Below are 22,740 nucleotides of genomic sequence, written 5' to 3' on the forward strand. Positions count from 1 at the left end.
TTACAGTGGAGGTTAAGGTTAGGTTAGGGTTAGGGTTACAGTGGAGGTTAAGGTTAGGGCTATAGTGGAGTTTAAGGTTAGGTTAGGACTGCTGGTTTACATGGCCTGTGGAACCATGTAACATTCAATCCTGTTTGCTGGACACAGTCCAGGGTCTCTGGACAGATCTCTGGCTGACACAGCACCCCAGATGTACACACTGCTGTCTTCACCTAATCCCTCAGCACTGATCACACACACAAATACACACACACACACACACCAACACACACACAAATAAAGTTCATGACACTGTTGTGTCAGGTTGGGTATCAAATGCTGGCCATAAAAAAATGCGTCATGATTTGACATCATTGTGAACCTCTAGTGGTAGGCCGTGTGTGTGTGTGTTTGAACCTGATGTTGTATTCCTAATGAGATGAGTTAGTTCTCAGGTCATTGTATTTCCCTCCTCGCTCTGGCCTTTCCTGTGACCCCCAGTCTCCAGCTCTGAGTGGAGGGCGTAGCAGCACTGCCATTGTGGAGAGAAAATAAACATTTGTGTCAGTGTGTGAACAACCCTCTCGTGTTTAACATATACATTGTCTCGAAGGCGTCTAGTAGACCACTTAAGATAATATATATTTCCTTTCTTTGGACAAAATGTATTTCCTTAACAGTGGGACGGCTCCTACACCATTGGATGGGGCAGGGACAGGGGCGACAAACCATGGGGTGTCCTTATATGGCACATTCCTCACATGTCCTGCCTCTGTGGGATCCAATCCTGGCTTTCTCAACTATATCTCCCTCTGTCCATCTCCTCCTCACAGCAATAAAACCTTTACATTACATTTATGCAATTCAGCTGGTTTTGATGGTCCTGAATGGCAGCAATATATAGGCCTGTCGACCTTAAAGGGGAATAGAAACACTTTAGGAAGTTTACAGTTACAGTTAGCTGGCGTTCAAAATCCTAGTGTTTCCATTCCCCTTTAAGATTACATTTCAACCTCACATTAGTGCAGAAAAGGAAGAAAGGTCGCCCCAGACCACAGTATTGAGACAGTCCTCTATATAGTACCACAGTCAGACCACAGTATTGAGACAGTCTTCTATATAGTACCACAGTCAGACCACAGTATTGAGACAGTCCTCTATATAGTACCACAGTCAGACCACAGTATTGAGACAGTCTTCTATATAGTACCACAGTCAGACCACAGTATTGAGACAGTCCTCTATATAGTACCACAGTCAGACCACAGTATTGAGACAGTCTTCTATATAGTACCACAGTCAGACCACAGTATTGAGACAGTCTTCTATATAGTACCACAGTCAGACCACAGTATTGAGACAGTCCTCTATATAGTACCACAGTCAGACCACAGTATTGAGACAGTCTTCTATATAGTACCACAGTCAGACCACAGTATTGAGACAGTCCTCTATATAGTACCACAGTCAGACCACAATATTGAGACAGTCTTCTATATAGTACCACAGTCAGACCACAGTATTGAGACAGTCCTCTATATAGTACCACAGTCAGACCACAGTATTGAGACAGTCCTCTATATAGTACCACAGTCAGACCACAGTATTGAGACAGTCTTCTATATAGTACCACAGTCAGACCACAGTATTGAGACTGTCTCAATACTGTGGTCTGACTGTGGTACTATATAGAGGACTGTCTCAATACTGTGGTCTGGGGCGACCTTTCTTCCTTTTCTGCACTAGTACCACAGTCAGACCACAGTATTGAGACAGTCCTCTATATAGTACCACAGTCAGACCACAGTATTGAGACAGTCCTCTATATAGTACCACAGTCAGACCACAGTATTGAGACAGTCCTCTATATAGTACCACAGTCAGACCACAGTATTGAGACAGTCCTCTATATAGTACCACAGTCAGACACTGCACAGGGGTTTTTCAAAACACACAGGAAACAGGGAGAACAAGCAGAAAACACAAAAGTGATTTTAATTCCCCTCTTGCTTCTGTTGTATAGTAGTATTAGTGTTCTCTTAAGTTCTCTTTTAATTCTCCTTTTGTCAAAATGAAAATAGGTCCCTAATCTAAAAATGAAAGTCTCAACAGACATAGCCTGCGGGTCATAGCCGGCTCCGAGTGAAACCCAGAGAGCGTCACGTTTTTTAAGACCGGTGGGAGACAAGAGGGCGACCCTGCAACATGTGCTCACTGAACTTTAGCTCCTTCTCTTCCTGTAGGATGCCCCTCACTCTGACTGAGAGAGCCACACACAATACAGACAATGAGAGGCTGGGGAACAACAGATGCATCAGCCTTAGTTTTGGCCCAAACTCCAGAGAGGAGAGGCGTGCATGCAGCCCTCTTTGGGAAGGTACAGATACATGAATCAATACCAATACTCTTTCTGTGTGTGTGTGTGTGTGTGTGTGTGTGTGTGTGTGTGTGTGTGTGTGTGTGTGTGTGTGTGTGTGTGTGTGTGTGTGTGTGTGTGTGTGTGTGTGTGTGTGTGTGTGTGTGTGTACTATACTTGTGAATAGTAACATAACAAACATTTGACCAACTGGGGACATTCTGTTGGTCCCAACAAGGAAATATACTTTTTCTAGGGGATTTTGGGTTAAGCTTAGAATTGGTGTTAGGTTTAGAATTAGAGCTAGGGGTTAAAGGTCAGGTTTAGGATTAGGAGTTAGGTGTTAAGGTTAGGTTTATGGTTTGGGGTTAAGGTTAGGACTAGGGTAAAGGTTAGGTTTAGGGGTTAGGGGTTAGGGAAAATAGGATTTTGAATGGGAATCAATTGTGTGTGCCTACAAGGGTAGTTAAAGAAGTGTGTTTGTGTGTGCGTGCGTGCGTGTGTGCGCGCATGTGTGTGAGAAAGAAAATAGAGATATGTGTCATAGTTTACAATACATAGGGGAAAACTGTTGGGAATCCATTCTGCAAACAGTCTTCAATGGAAAAGTTGTTGTGACATCTGTGGTAGATTTTACAGGACTGTAAATAATATAGCCATTGTGTTGTCCCAGAACTCTCAAGCACATGCTGTGCATGAACACAGACTCACTCACAACACTCTGAAATATGATTTGCGGGGCTAAAATCTGGTTCCTAACCATCTACAGGTAAGACAACCGTCATAACATGCTAATATCATGGTATTGTGCTTATTACCAATTGTACAGGGGCTGCAGGTAGCCTAGTGGTTAGAGCATTGGGCAAGTAAGTAAAAGGTTGCTGGATCTAATTCCCTGAGCTGACAAGGTAAAATAAATGTCGTTCTGCCCCTGAACAAGACAGTTAACCCACTGTAGGCCGTCATTGTAAATAAGAATGTGTTATTAACTGTCTTGCCTAGTTAAATAACGTTGTTTTTTTTAAATAGCATGTAATATCGCATGAATTCACAAGGGGGCACACATGTACCAAGGCATCTTTCTGGATTACCATGACTACGGCAAACAGGTGTCTATTAGTTGTTGCTGCTTACGTCAGTTTCAGAGCGTTTAACAATAAGCTAGCTAGCTGCATAGTTAGCTACTAAAGTTCGCCTTTGTAAACCTTTGCTGATATAGCAGGGCACGCACATCGACTTAGTATGAAGACATGGCTCTAGTCTTCTCTCCTCCTCAGTTTTCTTCCCTAGAAATTCTGTGAGAGTTGTGCTATGTTCAGGAAAACTGTCTGGAAGAATACCGTGAGTGATGCCGTTAGCTGGCACCAGGACGAGGCCCTGAACACGACCATGTTCATCCTGAAAGAGTATGGTCCGACCGGATTCCTACTCAAAGAGGAGGGGGAACCCAAAAACTTCAAAGTAGGCCTGCATATGTGCAACATCCTAACTTGACATCATCAACATTATAGTCCTATTTACATTTTGACACGAAATACTTTCTTAATTCTTAATCAGGTAGCCTATTTTTCATATTCCACAGGTGTTCTTGGGAGACCCTCATACATGTACCTGTTCAACATTCCACAAAGAGAAAGACCTCTGCAAACACATCTGCTGGTAATAATGAAGAAAACATACCGATCACACATAAAAGAGAGTGCATGCTCATTCTGTACAATAATTCTACTCTCATTGTAGGGTTTTATTGCGGAAATTCCGACTGCCTAGAGAACATGAATGTAAGTTTCACTTAGGCATAACATAGGCTACAATGCATATGCCAAATTGCAATTCAAACCCTAGGCACTCTGTAGAAATGATTGGATTTTTAACAGCATATCCTTAAACTCTACTGTGCCCTCTGGTATGTACACTTGCAGATTGCTTCCAGCAGGTCCTGGTTGAAAGGCAGATCCTGGAGCTGCTACAGGGTTTACACAGGAGCAGAACCCCCCGGCCTGTACACCCACCCTGCTCTGAGGCTGACCCTAACCCCAGACCAGACCCAGCTGAGGGGGACGGGGGGGTCAGACAGAAGGAGATCGAAGCCGAGGATGTGTGTCCCATCTGTCAAGAGGAGTTGCTGGGGAAACGTCTGCCTGTGTCTTACTGCAGGTCAGATCATCACGTGGATTATAATGTCAACACACTTACTGGGCCACCCTTGGTATACCTATTAAATGCTTACTAGATCTTAATGATATGATGGAGAACACAAAGGAAAGTGATTTGAGGATAGGGGAAATGTGCCTGAACTGACCTACTGTTTTACTGCAACAACAGGGGAACATGTGAGTGGGAGGGAAAATGCCTTCTGCCACCAACTGTCATCCCCTATGTCCTCTCACTCAGGTTTGGCTGTGGCAACAACGTCCATATCTCCTGTATGAAGGTGTGGGCAGACCACCAGGCACGTCCGGAGGGGGAGAGGGAAGCCATGGCGAAGTGCCCGCTGTGCCGGGAGGACTTTGGGCCGGTCAAGCTGCTCCTAGAGCAGGTGAGGAATGTGGCTAAGCTCCACACAGCTGCTGAGAGAGAGAGGCCCGACAGACACCTCGGAGTGCTCTGCAACAACTGCAGGGTCTGCCCCATCACTGGCAAGTGCTTCAAGTAAGTCTTGTTGTCATAGCGCCCAGGCTCAATAGACCTTGAGCTCGAATTTACATAATTTCCCCCCGTCCACTTACCTATACTGTTGTGGATCAACTATTCATGTCTATGACTTCCCTTTAGGTGCACAGTCTGCCGGTACTATCACCTTTGCGAGGACTGTATAAGAAGGTGCTGTCACCCTCAGCATGCGTTTGCCATACGTACGGTAAGCAGTCTTCAGTTAGACTCTGTGAGCATTTCTGCATATATTTGGTTCAGGAAGTAGACATGATAAACTTGTGACATCAGCTATTATGTCCATCAGAAAAGGACTGCGAAGTGGCTGTCCTTGGGTCAGCGTGTGTTCAACACACTGGGTGAACCGCGTGAGATGACCACTCAGTCAGGTGACAGGTGAGCACTGGAATCTCTGTAAGAACCCTGTATAAATAGATTATTATGCTCAGTGCCTGAACACCCTGAATGACATTTAGACAGTGCAAAATGTTGTCACACATACAGGCTGTTACACTTTACAACCTGCTGCAATAAGCATTGTGATTCATATTTAAGTGCAGTTAATTACATTTTTCTTTTTAATAGATGTTTTCTTGTCACATACACCAGATAGGAACAGTGAAAAGTGTTGTTTTACAGGGTCAGCCATAGTAGTACAGCACCCCTGGAGTAAATTAGGGTTAAGAGCCTTGCTCAAGGGCAGAGATTTTTTCACTGGTATTCGAACCAGCAACCTTTCGGTTACAAGCCTAACATTCTAAGCACTAAGCTTCCTGCCGTTAAAATATAGCCCATGAGTCTCTGGTTTCCTTTCCCCTTCCTTCAGCATGATTCCTGTTGAGAGTGACCCACTGCCAGAGCACCTGGTCAGGAGCCTCCTTTCGGTCAGGGTGAGGAGAGGCTGCCCCCTACTGGACCCTGGGCAGCAGTGTAGGATCTGCCTGAAGAGCTTCCAGCAAGGGCAGCAGGCCAGACACTTGCCCTGCCATCACAGGGTAAAGACTTAACTCAAATGATCCTGTCACCGCCAAGTAAAGAGTTGGGTAAACGGATCCTGACATGTTCTGCCACCACAAGGTTAAGAGTTAGATAAACTGCCCTGACCTGGGCCTCCCGAGTGGCGCGGTGGTCTAAGGCACTGCATCACCCTTCTTTGGACACTGTGTTAACTAACCTCCAGATGAGCTTCAATGCCATACAACTCTCCTTCCTTGGCCTCCAACTGCTCTTAAATGCAAGTAAAAACTAAATGCATGCTCTTCAACCAATGGCTGCCCACACCTGCCCAACCGTCCAGCATCACCACTCTGGAAGGTTCTGACTTAGAATATGTGGACAACTACAAAAACCTAGGTGTCTGATTAGACTGTAAACTCTCCTTCCAGACTCACATTAAGCATCTCCAAGCCAAAATTAAATCAAGAATCGGCTTCCTATTTCGCAACAAAGCATCCTTCACTCATGCTGCCAAACATACCCTCGTAAAACTGACTATCCTACCGATCCTTGACTTTGGTGATGTCATTTACAAAATAGCCTCCAACACTCTACACAGCAAATTGGATGCAGTCTATCACAGCGCCATCCGTTTTGTCACCAAAGCCCCATATACTACCCACCACTGCGACCAGTATGCTCTCGTTGGCTGGCCCTCGCTTCATATTCGTTGACAAAACCCACTGGCTCCAGGTCATCTATAAGTCTTTGCTAGGTAAAGCCCCGCCTTATCTCAGCTCACTGGTCACCATAGCAGCACCCACTCGTAGCACGCACTCCAGCAAGTATATCTCACTGGTCACCCCCAAAGCCAATTCCTCCTTTGGCCACCTTTCCTTCTAGTTCTCTGCTGCCAATGACTGGAACGAACTGCAAAAATCACTGAAGCTAGAGACTCATATTTCCCTCACTGACTTTAAGCACCAGCTGTCACAGCAGCTCACAGATCACTACACCTGTACATAGCCCATCTGTAAATAGCACATCCAACTACCTCATCCCCATACTGTTATTTTTTTTATTGCCTTACCTCCCTTATCCTACCTCATCTGCACACACTGTATCTATTGTATTATTGACTGCATGTTTGTTTATTCCATGTGTAACTCTGTGTTGTTGTTTGTGTCGCACTGCTTTGCTTTATCTTGGCCAGGTCACAGTTGTAAATGACAACTTGTTCTCCACTAGTCTAGCTGGTTAAATAAAGGTGAAATAATAAAACATAACATAGCTGTGCCACTAGAGATTCTGGGTTGGAGTCCAGGCTCTGTCGCAGCCAGCCGCGACCGGGAGACCCATGGGGCGGCGCACAATTGGCCCAGGGTCGTCCGGGTTAGGGGAGGGTTTGGCCGGAAAGGTTGTCCTTGTCCCATCTCGCACTAGCGACTCCTGTGGTGGGCCGGGCGCAGTGCACGCTGACACAGTCGCCAGGTGTACGGTGTTTCCTCTGACACATTGGTGCGGCTGGCTTCCGGGTTAAGTGGGCATTGTGTCAAGAAGCAAATCAAATCAAATCAAATTTATTTATATAGCCCTTCGTACATCAGCTGATATCTCAAAGTGCTGTACAGAAACCCAGCCTAAAACCCCAAACAGCAAGCAATGCAGGTGTAGAAGCACGGTGGCTAGGAAAAACTCCCTAGAAAGGCCAAAACCTAGGAAGAAACCTAGAGAGGAACCAGGCTATGTGGGGTGGCCAGTCCTCTTCTGGCTGTGCCGGGTGGAGATTATAACAGAACATGGCCAAGATGTTCAAATGTTCATAAATGACCAGCATGGTCGTATAATAATAAGGCAGAACAGTTGAAACTGGAGCAGCAGCACGGCCAGGTGGACTGGGGACAGCAAGGAGTCATCAAGTCAGGTAATCCTGGGGCATGGTCCTAGGGCTCAGGTCCTCCGAGAGAGAGAAAGAAAGAGAGAAGGAGAGAATTAGAGAACGCACACTTAGATTCACACAGGACACCGAATAGGACAGTAGAAGTACTCCAGATATAACAAACTGACCCTAGCCCCCCGACACATAAACTACTGCAGCATAAATACTGGAGGCTGAGACAGGAGGGGTCAGGAGACACTGTGGACCCATCCGAGGACACCCCCGGACAGGGCCAAACAGGAAGGATATAACCCCACCCACTTTGCCAAAGCACAGCCCCCACACCACTAGAGGGATATCTTCAACCACCAACTTACCATCCTGAGACAGGGCCGAGTATAGCCCACAAAGATCTCCGCCATGGCACAACCCAAGGGGGGGCGCCAACCCAGACAGGATGACCACATCAGTGAATCAACCCACTCAGGTGACGCACCCCTTCCAGGGACGGCATGAGAGAGCCCCAGTAAGCCAGTGACTCAGCCCCTGTAATAGGGTTAGAGGCAGAGAATCCCAGTGGAAAGAGGGGAACCGGCCAGGCAGAGACAGCAAGGGCGGTTCGTTGCTCCAGAGCCTTTCCGTTCAACTTCCCACTCCTGGGCCAGACTACACTCAATCATATGACCCACTGAAGAGATGAGTCTTCAGTAAAGACTTAAAGGTTGAGACCGAGTTTGCGTCTCTGACATGGGTAGGCAGACCGTTCCATAAAAATGGAGCTCTATAGGAGAAAGCCCTGCCTCCAGCTGTTTGCTTAGAAATTCTAGGGACAATTAGGAGGCCTGCGTCTTGTGACCGTAGCGTACGTGTAGGTATGTACGGCAGGACCAAATCAGAGAGATAGTTAGGAGCAACCCCATGTAATGCTTTGTAGGTTAGCAGTAAAACCTTGAAATCAGCCCTTGCTTTGACAGGAAGCCAGTGTAGAGAGGCTAGCACTGGAGTAATATGATCACATTTTTTGGTTCTAGTCAGGATTCTAGCAGCCGTATTTAGCACTAACTGAAGTTTATTTAGTGCTTTATCTGGGTAGCCGGAAAGTAGAGCATTGCGGTAGTCTAACCTAGAAGTGACAAAAGCATGGATTAATTTTTCTGCATCATTTTTGGACAGAAAGTTTCTGATTTTTGCAATGTTACGTAGATGGAAAAAAGCTGTCCTTGAAATGGTCTTGATATGTTCTTCAAAAGAGAGATCAGGGTCCAGAGTAACGCCGAGGTCATTCACAGTTTTATTTGAGACGACTGTACAACCATTAAGATTAATTGTCAGATTCAACAGAAGATCTCTTTGTTTCTTGGGACCTAGAACAAGCATCTCTGTTTTGTCCGAGTTTAAAAGTAGAAAGTTTGCAGCCATCCACTTCCTTATGTCTGAAACACATGCTTCTAGCAAGGGCAATTTTGGGGCTTCACCATGTTTCATTGAAATGTACAGCTGTTTGTCATCCGCATAGCAGTGAAAGTTAACATTATGTTTTCGAATAACATCCCCAAGAGGTAAAATATATAGTGAAAACAATAGTGGTACTAAAACGGAACCTTGAGGAACACCGAAATGTACAGTTGATTTGTCAGAGGACAAACCATTCACAGAGACAAACTGATATCTTTCCGACAGATAAGATATAAACCAGGCCAGAACATGTCCGTGTAGACCAATTTGGGTTTCCAATCTCTCCAAAAGAATGTGGTGATCGATGGTATCAAAAGCAGCACTAAGGTCTAGGAGCACGAGGACAGATGCAGAGCCTCGGTCCGATGCCATTAAAATGTCATTTACCACCTTCACAAGTGCCGTCTCAGTGCTATGATGGGGTATAAAACCAGACTGAAGCATTTCGTATACATTGTTTGTCTTCAGGAAGGCAGTAAATTGCTGCGCAACAGCCTTTTCTAAAAAAATTTGAGAGGAATGGAAGATTCGATATAGGCCGATAGTTTTTTATATTTTCTGGATCAAGGTTTGGCTTTTTCAAGAGAGGCTTTATTACTGCCACTTTTAGTGAGTTTGGTACACATCCGGTGGATAGAGAGCCGTTTATTATGTTCAACATAGGAGGGCCAAGCACAGGAAGCAGCTCTTTCAGTAGTTTAGTTGGAATAGGGTCCAGTATGCAGCTTGAAGGATTAGAGGCCATGATTATTTTCATCATTGTGTCAAGAGATATATTACTAAAACACTTGAGCGTCTCTCTTGATCCTAGGTCCTGGGAGAGTTGTGCAGACTCAGGACAACTGAGCTTTGAAGGAATACGCAGATTTAAAGAGGAGTCCGTAATTTGCTTTCTAATAATCATAATCTTTTCCTCAAAGAAGTTCATGAATTTATCACTGCTAAAGTGAAAGTCATCCTCTCTTGGGGAATGCTGCTTTTTAGTTAGCTTTGCGACAGTATCAAAAAGGAATTTCGGATTGTTCTTATTTTCCTCAATTAAGTTTGAAAAATAGGATGATCGAGCAGCAGTAAGGGCTCTTCGGTACTGCACGGTACTGTCTTTCCAAGCTAGTCGGAAGACTTCCAGTTTGGTGTGGCGCCATTTCCGTTCCAATTTTCTGGAAGCTTGCTTCAGAGCTCGGGTATTTTCTGTGTACCAGGGAGCTAGTTTCTTATGAGAAATGTTTTTAGTTTTTAGGGGTGCAACTGCATCTAGGGTATTGCGCAAGGTTAAATTGAGTTCCTCAGTTAGGTGGTTAACTGATTTTTGTCTCTGGTGTCCTTGGGTAGGCAGAGGGAATCTGGAAGGACATCAAGGAATCTTTGTGTAGTCCGTGAATTTATAGCACGACTTTTGATGTTCCTTGGTTGGGGTCTGAGCAGATTATTTGTTGCAATTGCAAACGTAATAAAATGGTGGTCCGATAGTCCAGGATTATGAGGAAAAACATTAAGATCCACAACATTTATTCCATGGGACAAAACTAGGTCCAGCGTATGACTGTGACAGTGAGTGGGTCCAGAGACATGTTGGACAAAACCCAATGAGTCGATGATGGCTCCGAAAGCCTTTTGGAGTGGGTCTGTGGACTTTTCCATGTGAATATTAAAGTCACCAAAGATTAGAATATTATCTGCTATGACTACAAGGTCCGATAGGAATTCAGGGAACTCAGTGAGGAACGCTGTATATGGCCCAGGAGGCCTGTAAACAGTAGCTATAAAAAGTGATTGAGTAGGCTGCATAGATTTCATGACTAGAAGCTCAAAAGACGAAAACGTCATTTTTGGGGGGGGTAAATTGAAATTTGCTATCGTAAATGTTAGCAACACCTCCGCCTTTGCGGGATGCGCGGGGGATATGGTCACTAGTGTAGCCAGGAGGTGAGGCCTCATTTAACACAGTAAATTCATCAGGCTTAAGCCATGTTTCAGTCAGGCCAATCACATCAAGATTATGATCAGTGATTAGTTCATTGACTATAATTGCCTTTGAAGTAAGGGATCTAACATTAAGTAGCCCTATTTTGAGATGTGAGGTATCATGATCTCTTTCAATACTGACAGGAATGGAGGTGGTCTTTATCCTAGTGAGATTGCTAAGGCGAACACCGCCATGTTTAGTTTTGCCCAACCCAGGTCGAGGCACAGACACGGTCTCAATGGTGATAGCTGAGCTGACTACACTGACTGTGCTAGTGGCAGACTCCGCTATGCTGGCAGGCTGGCTAACAGCCTGCTGCCTCGCCTGCACCCAAGTGCGGCTTGGTTGGGTTGTGTTTCGGCGGACGCACGACTCTCAACCTTCGCCTCTCCCGAGTTCGTACGGGAGTTACAGCGATGAGACAAGACTGTAACTACCAATTGGATACCACGAAATTGGGGAGAAAAAAAACGGGGTAAAAGAAAAATAATTGTAAAAACTGCCTCTCCTGCTCTGCCACCACAAGGTCAACAGAGTAAGTCTAAAGTGGGTGATGCCCTGTCTTTAACCCTAAGGCCCCCAAAACCAAAATAGTAAAATTCCTGTTGACACCAATTCTGGACTAGTTTGAGTCCGTTCTGAATGGATGTACTGTGTCCTGATATGGACGGCGAGAGCAGTAACTGAATTTGATCAATCTTTGTCCCCTACTACAGTTCCACACAGACTGTGTCGACCCGTTGCTTCAGAGGTCCAACTCCTGTCCTCTGGACGGATACGTCATCTACAACCCCCTAACATGGAGCAGCAGTGGGGGGAAGGGAACACCCAAGCTGGCCTCCTCCCTTGACCATCCAAAGCTCTCAGAGCAGCACAGACTGGAGCTGTTTGTCCCAGGAGTAGCTCTGCTGGACAGAGCAGCCAGAGTGGTTCCCTCCCTGAGTATGTTCAGCTCTGAGGGCTCAGCCGATGCCCTAGTACCTCTCCCTCAGGACACTATGGTCGTCGGCTTACAAGGTCTACGCATCAATACAGTGAACATTGAGAGCATGGAGGGTGGAAAAAGCAGGACAGAGAAAGATGGAAGTCCAGTCAAATTAGTCATTCTCAACAAGAGCCTTTCCTCCCAGCATCTAAGGACAGACGTGTCTAGAGTGAGGTTGGGACGCACCAAGTCAAGCTCCTCGACCAAGAGTTTGGCCCAAAACAATGCTACCTCAACTAACAGGCTGGGTGGGGTCTATGGAGGAATGGGAAGGGCCCAGCCGAGTCTGTTTGTGGGTGTAAACAGGTCAGACAGGGACATGACTGCTGCTGCTGCTCAGACCAGAGCTGTCATCACCCTGTGGAGAGCCAGGCCCCAGTGGAAGAGGAGACCCAGGGTACCCAGACCCAGTACAGGAGACAGCCAGCAAGCCACAGGCCTGAGGATGACAGGGGTACTGATCAATGCTCCACACCAGGGAGAAAAGGAGTGAGAGTTGGATTTTAGAACATATTTTGTTGTGAACAGACTACTACTATTGACTACATAGGTATTGAGAGTATGGTACAGTCGTACTACTTAGAGTAGTTTTTTATACAGTGCATTCAGAAAGTATTCAGACCCCTTGATTTTTTTCAACATTTTGTCATGTTACAGCCTTATTCTAAAATTGATTCAATAGTTTTTTTCCTCAGTTGTACTAGTTAGTTTATTTGTACATAAAGGAAATGGATGAGTTTTGTTTTATATCTGCTTGTGTGCTCAGCTCTTGGTTAGATATCTACACTGCACAGCCATGTGTTCACTTCACCTAAGTCTGTTTGGCTTTCATTTCCCTGTGTTTTTACAAGTGCTATTTTCATTGACACAGTTTTTCAATCTCCATTTTATTCGCTTAACAGAGCTTGTTTTAAACAAATGTCAAAATGAAATACAAAATGAGCTTTTACCTGGACATATAAAAGTATCACAAACATACTGACACATAATAAAAAGAAACGTTTTAAAAGTGATTTTTTATTATCAATCTATTTACATTTTCAGCTTGCCGTTTTTCATCTAAGACATATTGAAGCAGTGGCCCAGGTGATATCAAAATGACTAAAGGAACCACGCCCCTATGTCTTTATTTTAATCCCCTGTCCCCCAGGAGGCCTTTTGCCTTCTGGTAGGCCGTCATTGTAAATAAGAATTTGTTCTTAACTGACTTGCCTAGTTAGATAAAGTTTACATCAAAATAAAACCATCAGTCCAGACTAAATGCGCTGTTGTGCAGTAATATTCCTCTTCTCATCCTGTGTGGTGACATCCTGACTCTGAGTTGTAACGGTTGACACATGACCATTGAGAACAGTAACTGTCACTGGTGGCAGTTCGACCAGCGCGTCCTCAATGTCCTTCAGAGACTCTCTCCCCTCCCACCTTCCTCACAGAACATTTCTGATGACATGGTCCTCTACAGTGAACACCCGGCTGACCAGATCATCAGATTGTATGGAGAGCTTCCCTCTAGTTATCCTTCCTATCAGGGATAGTATGTACGACATAGGGCAATGCTTACAAGTCACCATCTTTTCAGTGGTGTCCACCCTCTCCAGGTGGTGCGCTTCTGGGCAAGTGTACTCTTGGGACAACCAGTATCCAATGATTTTCCCCTCAAACTTCTCAGGCTGTACCATGTTGTGTGGCAGATCGCATTTCCTACCACTGGCCACGTTGACCAGAGTAGATTCTGGTGTTGTGTTCAGCACGGTTTTACCCCCATACTTAGCAACAGAAACATTGGTGACCCGGTAACCATTTCCCCTCTTCGACCGTGTTTTCACGACCCCACACGGTCAGGTTTGTGAGTGTTGTTGAATCATCTACAATATGACCGACTAGGTATTCCACCATGGGCATGCTTTTGTTAAATCTCGTTTTACAATGGCCCTCTTTCAGTTTCTGAATCACCTCCACTGTAATGTTCACCTACAATGCAAGAAAAACACCAAAAGGAGAAATACATTACAGGCACTGAACTAGACCAGGTTAGAGTTTAAACATACAGTACTTCATTGATAGTGAATTATTATTATTATAGCTACCTTCTGTTTTACAGCATTTTCTGTGTTTTCTTTGTCCTCTTGAAGGTCAGCTAGTGCCACATCCTTGACCCTCCCGTCAAGGTCACTGTTGAATTTGAAGGGTAAATCTTCGAGGATGGAAAATGTGGATGTGTATGTAAACATTATCTGTATTTTGTTGTTTCTGCTTATGGATGGCTGGAACACCACTTTCACCAACTTCACTGGAGTTCTGCAAAAACATGCATTATAAAAGATGAATAACAGATATTCCTAATCATATAGCACTCAAAGCCTTTGCAGAGCCCTTCATACCCAACTTACCTGCGACTCTCTGCTGTGGCAAAGCGGTCTCGCAGCTGCGGCTGAAAAACGATAAGATTCCTGCTCTCATCTTCTTGCTGTAAAACGGCATTGAAATATCCTGTCTTCTTCCCTCTCTTCACTGCTGAGACATTGTGGATGTAACCGCAGGCCTTGGAGCCTATTGGAGGGACAAAATGCTGAGACATTGTGGATGTAACCGCAGGCCTTGGAGCCTATTGGAGGGACAAAATGCTGAGACATTGTGGATGTAACCGCAGGCCTTGGAGCCTATTGGAGGGACAAAATGCTGAGACATTGTGGATGTAACCGCAGGCCTTGGAGCCTATTGGAGGGACAAAATGCAGCATTTGAAAGGAAATACATCTAGGCTATAGACATGCATAACCTAGATATTCAGAGTCAGGGATACTCCGTCTGAGATTAGGAATTTTAATAGGCGCCATGTTGGCACAATAAGCTTCACAACAGTCAGCAACATTCTAGACTAGATGGGCAGGGCTGTACCTGCTCTGATGCTTGTTGGGACTGGGGGTGGGTCAGGGGCACTAGAGTCTTTGAAGGTGGTCCAGTCCAGCTCTTTGAGTCTGGGGAAGTTTGCGATGATCTCTTGCTTATGCAGGAGGGCCACAAAACCATGGCAGTACTTCTCTCCTCTCTCTCTCAGTGTGTCCAGTAGCTTGATGACTGTAGTCTCTGGAGGCTGACTGGATTGCAGGTGGGAGAGGATGTTGTATCCACGCTGCTCCACTAGTTTCTTTGAATGGGCGTACTGGAGAATATTGTCGGGTTCCGCTGACAGAATCTGTTAGGAGCGGCTTATTCTCCAGCAGAAACTCCTTCGCCATTCCTCTCTGGGGTGGTTGGCTGTTGTTGGCCTAAGTTGGTTTCCTCCTGGAGACTCAAGTTAAGGCTGTGTTCAGCAGGACACAACGGCGTGCAACTTTTTATTGCACGCCGCAGCAGAAACTGTGCTGTTCTCAACGGTCGGGCAACACAACCACCAAACAGGAGCAAAGACCCCTCAAAGAACAGTTGGGACCCATTCACATTCACTTGTAAATAAATACTCACCTTCTTCCTACTCTCCTTGTCCTGGTCTGCTTCTGGGTTCGATTTTGAAAGAACGTGACAGAACGATCCGGCCAAGGATGAACCCAGCGGACCTGGACTCCGTTTGCCATGCCATTACCCAGCAGGGGAAGACATTGGGACAACCCAAGACGGCGCTACAGGAGATAGCGGGTTCAATCCAGAACTTATCTGCTAGCTTGACACAAATCCAGGATCAGCTCAGTTTGCCGGCGATTCATTCACCACCTGTTTCACCCATCTCACCTGCCGTGTTACTCCTTCCGTGAACCCAAGGTACCGACGCCTGATAAATATGAAGGGGATTTGGGAAGATGCCGTTCGTTTCTTATTCAGTGTGGGTTAGTGTTTGATCTGCAGCCCCATTCTTACGCCACTGACAAGGCTAGGATAGCCTTTGTTATTGAACTGCTGCGTGGAAGAGCTCTGGAATGGGCTTCAGCCGTTTGGGAACAACAGGAGACCTGCATGGCTTCATACAAGGAATTCACGGGAGAGATGAGAAGGCTTTTTGACCATCCAGTCCGAGGTTAGGACGCAGCTAAACGTTTGTTCACTCTTCGCCAAGGAGCTCGCAGTGTGGCAGACTTTATGATCGAGTTCAGGACATTGTCTGTGGAGAGTGGTTGGAATGAGGAGTCACTACAAGCGGCTTTTTACCAGGGGTTGTCGGAGCAACTCAAGGACGAGCTGATATCCTATCCAGAGCCTAGTGACCTAGACAGCTTGGTCACTTTATCTATTCGGGTAGATAATAGAGTCCGAGAGAGAAGGAGGGAGAAGCAGTGGGGCCCATCCAATCAATCAGCAACTCGGTTACCATTCGGTTCAGGAAGTGAACCAGAACGTATTGATCGTTATTCCCCACACGGGATTAGTGGAGGGGTCTTGCCACCAGATCCTGAACCAATGCAAGTGGGGCGACACGGGCTAACTAAGGAGGAGCGCCAACGTAGACGTGAGACCAACAGCTGTCTCTACTGTGGTAGCTCGGGACATTACATCTCCGCTTGTCCACAGCGCCCGTTAAACTGCCCGGCTCGCTAGTTTTGGGAGGAATTTTAGCGAGCCAGTTTCAACCTCTCAAGAATCCTGTCAGACCCCGTTTTCCTGCGACCCTTATGAATAAGGATCAGAGCTTAGAGATGAACGCTTTTATCGATTCAGGTGCCGATGGCAGCTTTATTGATGCCGACTTGGTGGAACAGCTGGGGCTTTCCAAGGAGCAATTGCCGGAAGCCATTGAAGCAACCACTCTGAACGGCAGTAGTCTGGCACGGATCACTATGAGGACTGAACCGGTTAAGATGTTGTTGTCGGGGAATCATTCAGAGTTTATCTCCTTCTTCATTCTGTCCTCGCCCCATGTTCCTCTGGTTCTTGGTTACCCCTGGCTGAAGGAACACAATCCCTCGTTTGATTGGGTGACGGGTAAGGTAACTAGTTGGCGCATTGATTGTCATGCTAACTGCCTTAGGACTGCCTGTTCTCCTGCCGTTTCCAGTCAGGTCAGTGACTCTGCTCCTCCTGATTTGTCCCTGGTTCCAGAAACATATCACGAGTTGGGTGAAGTATTCAGTAAACAGAAGGCTCTGTCCCTTCCTCCCCACCGACCTTATGACTGTGCGATTAATCTGTTTCCTGGAGCCGCCTTTCCCAAGGGACGGTTATACAGTATCTCTCGATCTGAACGTGAGGCCTTGGAGACCTACATCAAGGAGTCTCTAGCTGCAGGTCTCATTCGGCCCTCGTCATCACCTCTGGGAGCAGGATTTTTTTTTTGTGAGCAAGAAGGATGGCTCTTCGACCGTGTATTGATTATCGGGGTTTGAATGATATTACGGTCAAGAACAAGTATCCCCTGCCCTTGATGAGCTCGGCTTTCGATTCTTTACAGGGTGCTACGGTTTTTACGAAGCTTGATTTACGTAATGCTTATCATTTGGTTCGGATCAAAGAGGGGGACGAGTGGTTGACTGGGTTCAATACTCCGATGGGACATTTCGAGTACCAGGTGATGCCGTTTGGACTGACCAACGCTCCTGCTGTGTTCCAAAGTATGTTGAATGGCGTTCTGAGAGATATGATTGGTATTTTTGTGTTCGTTTACCTGGATGATATCCTCATCTTCTCAAAGGAGCTTTCTAGCCACGTTCAGCATGTCAAGCAGGTCCTGCAGCGGTTATTGGAGAACCGTCTGTTCGTGAAGGCTGAGAAGTGCGATTTTCACGCCCACACGACGTCCTTCCTCGGGTACATCATCTCCAGGGGAGAGATCAAGATGGACCAAGAGAAGGTTCGGGCGGTTCGGGATTGGGTCCAGCCCGGTACGAGATTGCAGCTCCAGAGATTCCTGGGGTTTGCGAATTTTTATCGGAGGTTTATCCGTGATTACAGCCGGGTGGCCGCCCCTTTAACTGTACTGACGTCTTGCACCAGAAAGTTATGTTGGTCTCCTGAGGCAGACCGAGCATTTCTAGATTTGAAGAGCCGATTCACCAACGCCCCGATTCTCTCTCAACCTGACACTTCCCGTCAGTTCGTTGTGGAGGTGGATGCGTCTGATGTGGGGGTGGGCGCCATCCTGTCTCAGCGTAGCTCCACTGACGGTAAACTCCATCCCTGCGCCTCCTACTCTTGTCGTCTTTCTCCAGCTGAAAGAAACTACGATGTGGGTAACCGGGAGCTTCTCGCTGTGAAGCTTGCCTTGGAGGAGTGGCGTCACTGGTTGGAGGGAGCGGAGCAACCGTTTGTGGTCTGGACTGACCACAAGAATCTGGCTTACGTGCAATCGGCTAAACGTCTCAACTCCCGTCAGGCCCGGTGGGCTTTGTTTTTTGGACGCTTCAATTTTTCCCTGACGTTCCGACCTGGGTCGAAGAACGGGAAGGCGGACGCCCTGTCCCGGATGTTCTCCAAGACGGAGGAGAGTGGGGCCAAGACTGAGACGATTCTTCCCCAGAACGTTGTCGTGGGAGCCGTTACATGGAGGATTGAGGAGGAGGTGATAGCGGCTCTTCGGACACAGCCCGGGCCCGATAACGGTCCACCCGGTCGGTTGTTCGTGCCTGAGTCGGTTCGTTCTGCTGTCCTTCAGTGGTCCCACGCCAGCAAGATAACCTGTCACCCTGGTGTTGCTCGGACTATGGCGCTACTGCGCAGACGATTTTGGTGGCCTGCCATGGGAGAAGATACCCGGAGGTTTGTTGCCGCTTGTCCTGTTTGTGCGCAGAATAAGAGTACCAATCGGGCCAGCTCTGGGCTTCTTCACCCCCTACCTATTCCCCGGTCGACCTTGGTCGCATCTGGCCCTGGATTTTGTCACGGGGTTGCCCTCTTCTGTTGGTAACACGGTTATTCTGACCATTGTGGATAGATTCAGCAAGTTTGCCCACTTTGTTCCCCTCTCCAAGCTGCCTTCTGCCACTGAGACGTCCGAGATCCTGGTTAGGGAGGTGTTCAGGGTCCACGGGTTGCCCTGTGACATTGTTTCTGACCGTGGTCCTCAGTTTACCTCTGCTGTCTGGAAATCCTTCTGTTTGGCCATTGGCGCTACAGTCAGTCTCACATCTGGATTTCACCCCCAATCTAATGGTCAGGCGGAGAGAGCCAACCAGAAGGAGTCCACGCTGCGCTGTCTTGTTTCCTCTGATCCCACCTCTTGGTCCTCTCAATTACCCTGGGTCGAGTATGCTCATAATACTCTCCCTTCATCTGCCACTGGGATGTCTCCCTTCCAGTGCCTGTACGGTTACCAACCTCCCTTGTTTCCTTCTCAGGAGCGGGATCTCTCGGTTCATTGGTCCGTTTGTAGTGGAGAAGATCATTAATCCTGTTGTGGTCCGACTCAAGTTGCCTGCTACACTAAGAGTACATCCCACCTTTCATGTCTCCTGCCTCAAGCCGGTTCCCCTCAGTCCTCTGTTGCCCCCTCCTCCTCGTCCTCCTCCTCCTCGGATAATCGGAGGTGGTCCTGTCTACACGGTGCGCCGCATCATGGACTCCAGACGGCGGGGTCGAGGGTTCCAGTATTTAGTGGATTGGGAAGGATATGGTCCTGAGGAGAGGAGTTGGATTCCTCTGCGTCAGATCCTTGACGATGACCTGCTTCGTGACTTTTACCGCCTCCACCCTGGCGCTCCGGGTAGTCCGCCCGGTGGCGTTCGTCGGGGGGGGGGGGGGTGTACTGTCACGAATCCCGTTTCCTGAGTCTGTTTTTTGCCTGTGTTCTGTCCTGGAGTGTTTTTTCCGGCGTCCTGGAACGCACCCTGTCTGGTTGCCGGGCAATGTAGCCAGTTGGGAGTTCTGATTACCCGCACCTGTATCCCATCAGCTATCTGCACACCTGGTCTTGATCATCATCTCTCCTCTTCATAAGCCCGGACCTGACATCCATTCCCTGCCGGATCGTTAGCCATGAACAGTATGTTGTGCCATAGTATCAGCCTCAAGTTGGATAGAATTTGTTTTGTTGTTTTTTACGTATTGCTTGCCTTAAACTTACCTCCGTTTGTTCTGTCTTCAGTTACTCACCCGGATCATTTACCCCATACCCGCCTGGTCGTCGGAGGATTCCGCTTCCCCATTGGATCCACCTATTTACTCCCATCAACTCACCACCGCTGCCCGCTACGCCACCTGGATATATCTACCCATTCACATTCACTTGTAAATAAATACTCACCTTCTTCCTACTCTCCTTGTCCTGGTCTGCTTCTGGGTTCGATTTTGAAAGAACGTGACAGCTTCATTGGCTGGCAGAATCTACTTCCTATTAGCCAGAGAGGTATGGCTTGTTGTCATGGGAGGGTCTATGGGTGCTGGCCAGGTGGTCAGGTGAAATCAAACTAGCACCTGGAGAACGAGATGGAACAACAGGTTAATTACTGTGTCAAGTCAAAATATACAGTGAGTGACAGCTGTGTTTAAGAGTGGTATCAGGCAAAAGACTATGATGCATGGTTAGTGCACTACTACTGGGTTATAGCTAGGATATTAGCCTACATGATATTGCTATGATTATATTGATCTCTTGTCTTGCCTCTTTAAGGTATCAAAAGGTCAAAAGTAATATCGCTCACTGGAAAGCCACGTTGACATACAAGGCGTTGTAATTAACAAAGGTAGCTGAAGTAGTCGGGTATGCCTTCCCCAATCTATAATTAATACACGGTTATTTGAGCCACAACAGACAGCCGGTGCACAAGAGCAAAGTCAAGAGTACTGACCCACACAGAACTAGCAGAAGGATGGTCTCTTTAACAAGCTGATAATACCGGTTCGTTCCAACGTTTCTTTCAACAAAGTAAGTCATGATATTTTGTATATTATTAGTTATGTCACTTTTAACCCAAACTATAAGATGGTTTTGCTGAAATGTTTGTAAACAATCTATCTATAGCTTCAAAATATGTTTCAAACTATGATATTGATGTCATATAACTACCATATTGATGTCAACTAAATATAATATTGATGTCATATGACTTTCATACTGATGTCAGTCCGTGCATCCATAACTACATGTTAATTTTAGAGTTTCAGCTACAGAATATTCATCCGGACACATTCCTCAACTTTATAGTAAATGTGACAACTTTATAGTTCAGGAGGGGTGTCGCCCGTTTGGCAGAAAAACGAATTGTGCCGCGCTGCGCACAGCACCGCACAATTGAAAATATACGACCTGGAACAGCGCAGGAGCGAAGGCGCTAAAATGCTTCATTTTGCAGGAGAGACACTTGAACCATTTTACCTGGACCAGAGGAGTCATTTTTCTAAAGCATTATCCTGCACCACATACCCATTATTTTAATACCAAACAGTTTCACAATATCTAATAAGTAATGCTAGCCAGCTAAAAGTCCTGGTAAATAACGGTAAGGAAATTGATCGTGCTATCAGGAATCCTTGGGACGTCCCTACCCCAAGTTGAAAATGGTTCAGGTAGGGTTATTATAGTTGGTTAGGGTAGGAGTTAATGTTTAACCGTAAGGAAATAGTTATGTACCGCTTCTTGTCTTCTGCTTTTTCCCGCGCTCTCACTGAACAAAGAAAAAGAAGGTTACTCTTTAGTGTTACTAGCGGCTTCAACATTTCCCTGACTGTGGGCGGGTGCAGATCGTGTTCTTCTTCTTTGGTATCATGTCGTTCGCACATTTTATTTGTTGCATGCCGCCACCTACTGTGCGGTAGTGTGTGTTATATCACGTTACATTTGGGATACAAAAATAAAAAGGGGGAACATTTTTCAAAAAATCACCACCAACCATCCCTTCGCCTATATACCAATATTTCATACAAATAAAATCTCAAAACATCTTAGAACTCTTCTACAGTAAAATCTCAAAACATCTTAGAACTCTTCTACAGTAAAATCTCAAAACATCTTAGAACTCTTCTACAGTAAAATCTCAAAACATCTTAGAACTCTTCTACAGTAAAATCTCAAAACATCTTAGAACTCTTCTACAGTAAAATCTCAAAACATCTTACAACTCTTCTACAGTAAAATCTCAAAACATCTTACAACTCTTCTACAGTAAAATCTCAAAACATCTTAGAACTCTTCTACAGTAAAATCTCAAAACATCTTAGAACTCTTCTACAGTAAAATCTCAAAACATCAGAACTCTTCTACAGTAAAATCTCAAAACATCTTAGAACTCTTATACAGTAAAATCTCAAAACATCTTAGAACTCTTCTACAGTAAAATCTCAAAACATCTTACAACTCTTCTACAGTAAAATCTCAAAACATCTTACAACTCTTCTACAGTAAAATCTCAAAACATCTTAGAACTCTTCTACAGTAAAATCTCAAAACATCTTAGAACTCTTCTACAGTAAAATCTCAAAACATCAGAACTCTTCTACAGTAAAATCTCAAAACATCTTAGAACTCTTATACAGTAAAATCTCAAAACATCTTAGAACTCTTCTACAGTAAAATCTCAAAACATCTTAGAACTCTTCTACAGTAAAATCTCAAAACATCTTAGAACTCTTCTACAGTAAAATCTCAAAACATCTTAGAACACTTCTACAGTA

The 22,740-nt window shown here is 45.9% G+C and overlaps 2 protein-coding genes across 4 annotated transcripts; one reads left to right on the forward strand and one right to left on the reverse strand.

The window, feature by feature from the left end:
- The first annotated feature begins 3,461 nt into the window (after window positions 1-3,461).
- LOC109886749 (E3 ubiquitin-protein ligase ZSWIM2) lies at window positions 3,462-12,902 on the forward strand. Its single transcript, XM_020478346.2, has 9 exons — window positions 3,462-3,796; window positions 3,918-3,994; window positions 4,076-4,116; window positions 4,258-4,492; window positions 4,730-4,987; window positions 5,111-5,195; window positions 5,295-5,383; window positions 5,814-5,982; window positions 11,940-12,902. The coding sequence occupies exons 1-9, from the start codon at window positions 3,647-3,649 to the stop codon at window positions 12,699-12,701; spliced, it is 1,866 nt and encodes a 621-aa protein (XP_020333935.2). The 5' UTR covers window positions 3,462-3,646; the 3' UTR covers window positions 12,702-12,902.
- Window positions 12,903-13,205: 303 nt separating this feature from the next.
- LOC109886750 (uncharacterized) lies at window positions 13,206-21,810 on the reverse strand. Of its 3 annotated transcripts, XM_031823937.1 has the most exons (5): window positions 21,701-21,810; window positions 20,375-20,544; window positions 14,599-14,923; window positions 14,296-14,506; window positions 13,206-14,179 (listed from the first exon to the last, which is right to left on the reverse strand). In XM_031823937.1, the coding sequence occupies exons 3-5, from the start codon at window positions 14,784-14,786 to the stop codon at window positions 13,976-13,978; spliced, it is 603 nt and encodes a 200-aa protein (XP_031679797.1). In that variant the 5' UTR covers window positions 14,787-14,923; window positions 20,375-20,544; window positions 21,701-21,810; the 3' UTR covers window positions 13,206-13,975. The 3 variants fall into 3 exon arrangements, 2 of the variants coding, with proteins under 2 accessions (XP_031679797.1, XP_031679798.1); XR_002254815.2 differs by lacking the exons at window positions 20,375-20,544; window positions 21,701-21,810 and adding an exon at window positions 15,673-15,723 and having other exon boundaries at window positions 14,599-14,758; XM_031823938.1 differs by lacking the exons at window positions 20,375-20,544; window positions 21,701-21,810 and having other exon boundaries at window positions 14,599-15,082.
- Between the last annotated feature and the right edge of the window lie 930 nt (window positions 21,811-22,740).

The sequence above is a fragment of the Oncorhynchus kisutch genome, linkage group LG5, assembly GCF_002021735.2.
Source record: "Oncorhynchus kisutch isolate 150728-3 linkage group LG5, Okis_V2, whole genome shotgun sequence".
NCBI classification, from domain to species: domain Eukaryota; kingdom Metazoa; phylum Chordata; class Actinopteri; order Salmoniformes; family Salmonidae; genus Oncorhynchus; species Oncorhynchus kisutch.